Here is a 6,646-nt window from a genome sequence, read left to right on the forward strand (position 1 = left end):
CCTGAAACTTCTTATGTAACTGAGGCTGATCTTGAACTCCTAATTTTGCTGCCTCCGCCTCGCAAGCGCTGGCATTAAAGAAGAGCATTACCATGAGGTTCTGAACTCTTTTCCATTGTTGTGCGGTTGAACTCTGGGAATATCTCGCATTCATGCGGTGTTCATATGCTCACGATATTCCAAGCGCTGCTCTAAACTTCCTGCATTTTATTCGCAGTACGCTTAGCTACAGACACTGACTGCCCCTGTACTTCCGAGGTTCCTGACACCCACACAGGCTCCCCACAACGCTTGCAGATGGAGGCCTCTGCGCCCATCCCCGCCGTCAACCGCTCCTCAGTGCTGGAGTTCCTGCTTCTGGGGGTCACAGACAAGCGCGGGCTCCAACTCCTCCTCTTTGGGGTCCTCCTGGGCACCTACACGCTGACCTTGCTGGGCAATCTGCTCATAGTCGCCCTCACCTTGGCGGACCGCCGCCTGCACACCCCCATGTACTTCTTCCTGCGCCACTTCTCGCTGCTGGAGGTGGGTTTCACATCCACTGTGTCCCCGCAGATGCTAGCACACCTACTGTCGGCACGCGGGGCCATCTCCCGCCACCGCTGCTTCGCACAGATGATTCTCTACTTCACGCTGGGAGCCGTGGAGACCCTGCTGCTGGCAGTGATGTCCACCGACCGCTTTCTGGCCATCTGCAGGCCCCTGCGCTACCCCGCGCTCATGACGCCTCGCGTCTGCTCTTCCCTGGTACTGGCCTGCTGGGCTGCCAGCCTCTTGGCCCTGCCTGGGCTGTTTGCCTGGATGTTGTCTCTCCCTTTCTGTGGGCCTCGAGTCCTCAATCACTTCTTCTGCGACAGCTCCCCTTTGCTGGAGCTGGTGTGTGCAGACACCAGGCTTCTGCAGCTAATGGCCTTCCTGGTGGCTGTGTGCACCCTGCTCATTGCTACCTTGATCACAGCCTTGTCCTATGGCTTCATCATCAGCACCATCCTGCGCCTGCCAGCAGCTGGGGCTCGCAGCAAGGCCTTCTCCACCTGCTCTTCCCACATCCTCGTGGTGACGATGAGTTATGGGAGCTGCATCGTCATGTACCTCAACCCCACACAGACAGGGAGGCTGGACCTCAACAAAGGGATAGCTTTCTTCAACACCACGGTGTCGCCCCTGCTGAATCCCTTCATCTATTGCCTCAGGAACCAACTGGTCCACAGCGTGTGCAGGGATTTGCTGCTCAGGGGAAGGGAGCTTTCCTCCAAGATATTCAGAGCATAAAACTGCAAAAGTTTGTCACTGGTTTATTTTGCTTGCTTTTGTTTTGTTTTATTTTGTTGTTTTTTTAATTTAAATTTATTTTTTAAAAAATTACCTCTTATATATGCCAAATCCATTTCCCACACCCTTCCCTTCTGCTCTTCCACTCCCTCCCACCAACCCAATCCCATCTACTCCTCAGAGAGGGTGAGGCTTCCCATGGGGAGTTAACAAAGTCTAGCACATTGCTTTGAGGCAGGACCAAGGCCCTCCCCACTATATCTAAGCTGAACAAGGTATCCCTCCATGGAGAATGGGTTTCAAAAACCCAGAACAAACAGTAGGGATAAATCCTGGTCTCACTGCTAGTGGCCCTTCAGTCTGACCCAGCCATACAACTGTCACCCACATTCAGAGGGCCTAGTTTGGCCCTGAGCTGGTTCCCTTGCTGTCTGGCTGGAGTTGGAAGGCTTCCATTAGCGCTGGTAAGCTGTTTCAGTGGGTGTCCCTGTCATGGTCTTCACCTCTTTGCTCCTATTCTCACTCCTCCCTCTCTTTGACTGCTCTGTGGCCTAGTGACTTGTTTGCAGTGCTCGGAACTGCACTTGGAGGCGCTCCTGGGCACCCCCACTCTTGTGTGTGAGAAGTCCTTTGTGTAAGCTAGGCTGGCTTGAAAATCAGTAAGTAGTGGAGATTAACTTCAGTTTCCTTATCTTTCTGCTTCTCATTCCTGAGGGAATGCACCGTGAAACCTGGAGGTGCTTTTTTATTTGTTTAATTAATTTATTTTTATTTTATGGCATTGGTGTTTTGCCTGCATGTATATCTGTATGAGGATGTCAGATCTTTGAGTTACAGACAGTTGTAAGCTGCCATGTGGTGCTAGGGATTGAATCCAGGTTCTGTAGAAGAGCAGTCAGTGCTCTTAACCACCGAGCCTGTCTCTCCAGCACTCCTGATCCAGTTTTTTGTTTGTTTGTTTTGTTGTTTTTTGAGATAAGGTGTCTCTGTGTGTTGTCCCTGGAACTAGTGTAGACCAGGCTGGCCTCGAACTCACAGAGATTTACTTACCTGTCTCTGCCTCCCTATTGCTGGAATTAAAGGTATGTGCCACCACTACTCAGCATCCTGGATCTGTTTTTAAATTAAATTTATTTATTTAGTTTATGTTTTGCTTGCCAAGACAGGGTCTCCTGTGATCAAGGCTACCCTCCAACTTGTTGTATAACCAAGGATGACCTTGAGTTCTTTATCATTATAATCATTTTGATAAATTTTTTAAAAATATTTATTTATTACTTATTATGTATACAATAGTCTATCTGTGTGTATGCCGAAGGCCAGAAGAGGGCACCAGACCTAATTACAGATGGTTGTGAGCCACCATGTGGTTGCTGGGAATTGAACTCAGGACCTTTGGAAGAGCAGGCAATGCTCTTAACCACTGAGCCATCTCTCCAGCCCCGATAATTTGTTTTTTGAGACAGGATCTATGTAGCCCTAGCTGCCCTGGTACTCACTATGTAGACCAGGTTGGCATGGAGATCTGCCTTTGGAGCACTAGGATTAAAGACATTTATCACCATGCCTGGCCTTGAACTCATTATTTATTATTTTTAATTTTTTTTAAATTGAGACGAGAGAGAGGGGGGGGGCTCAGCCTTTAAGAATATTGTAGAGAGCCTGGCAGTGGTGGCACACGCCTTTAATCCCAACACTTGGGAGGCAGAGGCAGGAGGATCTCTGTGAGGTTGAGGCCAGCCTGGTCTACAGAGAGAGTTCCAAAACAGGCTCCAAAGCGACAGAGAACCCCTGTCTCAAAATACAAAACAAAACAAAAACTGTAGAGGATCTTCATTCAGTTTCCAGCACCCCCATGGAGACACAAGTATCTTTAACTCTAGTTTCCGGGTCTCTGGAACCCTGTTTTGGCCACCTCGGGTGCTAGGCATGTATCCAGTGCCCATACATACATGCATATAAAATACTCATACATATAAAATAAAATTAATTATTTTTTAAAATGAAGCTTCTGTGAATTCATATATGTGTATGTGTTTGAGCTGCTGAGATCACCTGCGTGCAGATACACTCAAGGCCAGAAGAGAACATTAGATTCCCTTGAACTGGAATTATGGGCAGTTGTGAGCAGTCCAGCAGGGGTGCTGGGAAATGAAACCAAGTCCTCTGCAAGAGCAGTAAGTGCTCTTAACCACCGAGTCATCTCTTGGGCAATGTAGGCATGTTTTGTTGAGTAGGGAAGGAAAACAAAGTAACAACCTAGACTCCTTTAAATGTTGGTGCTTTGTGGTGGAACAAGTCTGTAATTCTAGTCCTGGGACAGGGATGATGGAGGATCAAAGGTTCGAGGTCATCCTTGGCTACATATCAAATTTGATGCCAATCTGGGCTACATGAGTCACTGTCCCCAAATATAAAAATAAAAAAGGCAGGGTATTGTGTAGTGTGATCTGTGATCTGAAGAACTCTTATGATCCAGGAGAGTCTTGAAGTTCATGACTTACAAGTGTCATGTAGGGTGCTGATGGAGATCTCGGAACAGGACTTCAGTAAACATTAAGGAAATTGGATCAAAATCCGCAGACCGTAGTGATCCTGCCCATTCTGTTCCTAATTGTATCAAACGTGCAAATGCTTTATGTCACAGTGTCACAAGTTAGACTCACCTAAGTATCACGCCTCAGTGTGTCCTGATTGCCATGAATCATACAGGAAGACTTTGATTGTGAGAGGCACTTTCTGGTGGCAATTCAGATGAAAAGGGCGTAGCAGTTGTAAAATGACTCCTTTGGCCTTTCCCTGATGCTGCTGCCGCCAATTCTTTCCCTAATAGCACAGCCAGCATTTCCAGGCTTCCAGACCGAGGCCCAGAAACACTTCAGGAACATTCTACATCTTCCATGCCAGATTGGGACTGTAGAGGCACCCAGCCCCTTGGATTGAGCAACTCCTAGGCCAACAGCCTCCCAGGTGAGAAACAGCTACTATTTCCAACTGCTGAGGCATGCAGCCTCACCACATAAACTTTGCTTGGCATTACCTGCCCATGATCTCAGCACTCAGGAGGTAGAAGCAGGAGAGTCAGAAGGTCCCGGTCATCTTTATATGTTAGAGGCTAGCTGGCCTCGATAAGTGAGGCGCTGTTTAAAAAACACACTAAGCTGGACAGTGATGACGCACACCTTTAATCCCAGCACTGAGGAGGCAGAGGCAGGCAAATCTTTGTGGGTTCAAGAACAGCCTGGTCTACAAGAGCTAGTTCCAGGACAGGCTCCAAAGCTACAGAGAAACCCTGTCTTGAAAAACCAAAAATAGGGCTGGAGAGGTGGCTCACTGGTTAAGAGCACTGCCTGCTCTTCCAAAGGTCCTGAGTTCAATTCCCAGCAACCACATGGTGGCTCACAACCATCTGTAATGAGATCTGGTGCCCTCTTCTGGCCTGCAGACACAATACTGTATACATAATAAATCTTTTAAAAAAATTATAAAAAAGAAAAACCAAAAATAAATAAAAAAAACAAACAAACAAAAAACAGCTTAATCCCAGCACGTGAAAAGCAGAGGCAGGCAGATCTTTGTGAGTTCAAGGCCAGCCTGGTCCACAGAGTGAGACCCAGGACAGCCAAGGCTACACAGAGGAAGCCTGTCTAGAAAAATAAACAAACAAAAACCACCCAAAACCAAACAGGACCGGACTGTTGATGCTTCTTTCACCATTTCTTAGTCTGTAGTTCACTGGTAGGTGCCTCTCCTTCCTCAAGTAAAGCAGTCTGTCAAATCCAGGGCCCTGAATCTGTTCACGTTTTAGAAACACGCCATTACCACCCATCCCACGAAATTTCTCTCATTGCAGATGAGAACTGCTTTAACTGCCAATCAACTCCAATTCTAAAAATACCCATCCAGATTCAGCAGCAGGGCCACCAGGGATTTCAAACAGCACACTGCTGCCCATCCTGCAGTATTTTCCACATTCTTCTTTGGTTTTGAGGCAAAACCTATGGGGAATGTGAAGAGGACCAAAGCCTGACCATAGAGTCTGACTGAAGCCTCTGGCCAGTAGAGAATCGAAAGTTCCAGCACAACGAACATTTGCTGCGCAGGTTGCCAACCCAGAAACAAACTTCCTTTTATAAAGGAGTATGTTCAGGGCTGACAAGACAGCTAGTGAGTAAAAAGGAGCCTGCTGAATAAGCCTGCTGATCTGAGTTCCATCCCCAGAATCCACCCGAGAACACTGACTCCCAAGAGTGATCCTTTTCACTCCACATGCAAGCTAGAGTGTTCACTAAGTGCATGCCAGGTAGGGTGTCACACCCCTTTAACCTCAGCCCTCCAGGAACACTGTGAGTTCAAGGCCCATCAGCTCTAGAGAGCAAGTTGTAGGCAGCTAGGGCTATGTGGTTAAACCCTGTCTCTAGGGGGGGGGGGGGAAGATTATTAGCACTCTTTAAGAACTGAAAGTGTAGCTTAGCTGGTAGAGTACTTCTCTGTTGTGTGCTGTTATCACATTCTGACAATAAAGTTTGCTTTGAATCAGAGGGCAAAATTAGCTATAATCATAGAGGTTTTGGAGGACTGCGGATAGAGACAGGAAGTAGTAGGGTGTGCCTTAGAGAGGGTTTAGGTCCTTATAGATGGAGGAACTACAGAAATAGGAGGTCGCTGGTTGCTTCTCCTTCACTTCTCTGATGATTCAAGTTCTTTTTTTTTTTTTGCCATAAACATTTATTAAAGGAGAGAGGGAGGGAGAGAAAGAGAGAGAGAGAGAGAGAGAGAGAGAGAGAGAGACGCATGTGCACACCAGAAAGAACAGGAAGATGTTTTATTTGTTTTTTGAGACAGGGTTTCTCTGTAGCTTTTGGTTTCTGTCCTGGAACTAGCTTTTGTAGACCAAGGCTGGCCTCGAACTCACAGAGATCCTCTTGCCTCTGCCTCCCGAATGCTGGGATTAAAGGCGTGCGTGATTCAAGTTCTTACCCCAATATCTGACTCTTTGTTTGTTTTTCGAGAGCAGGTTTCTCTGTAGCTTTGAAGCCTGTCCTGGAACTAGCTCTTGTATACCAGGCTAGTATACTCACAGAGATCCGCCTGCTTCTGCCTCCCAAGTGCTGGGATTAAAGGCTTGGGCCACCACCGCTCGGCTTGACTCCAGAATTTTTATTGATAAAGAATACTTAGATAGGGCTGGAGAGATGGCTCAGTGGTTAAGAGCATTGCCTGCTCTTCCAAAGGTCCTGAGTTCAATTCCCAGCAACCACATGGTGGCTCACAACCATCTTAAATGCGATCTGATGCCCTCTTCTGGCCTGCAGGTAGACACACAGACAGAATATTGTATACATAATAAATAAATAAAATATTTAAAAAAAAA

At 47.1% G+C, this 6,646-nt stretch overlaps 1 protein-coding gene across 1 annotated transcript; it reads left to right on the forward strand.

Annotated features, from left to right (window-relative positions):
* The first annotated feature begins 297 nt into the window (after positions 1-297).
* Positions 298-1,272, forward strand: LOC126493043 (olfactory receptor 49-like). Its single transcript, XM_050129789.1, has one exon. It carries the CDS (start codon positions 298-300, stop codon positions 1,270-1,272), a length of 975 nt encoding a protein of 324 aa, XP_049985746.1.
* Positions 1,273-6,646: the final 5,374 nt, after the last annotated feature.

The sequence above is a fragment of the Alexandromys fortis genome, unplaced genomic scaffold (assembly GCF_014885135.2).
Source record: "Alexandromys fortis isolate MF-2015 unplaced genomic scaffold, M_Fortis_MF-2015_v1.1 scaffold_282, whole genome shotgun sequence".
Classification (NCBI taxonomy): domain Eukaryota; kingdom Metazoa; phylum Chordata; class Mammalia; order Rodentia; family Cricetidae; genus Alexandromys; species Alexandromys fortis.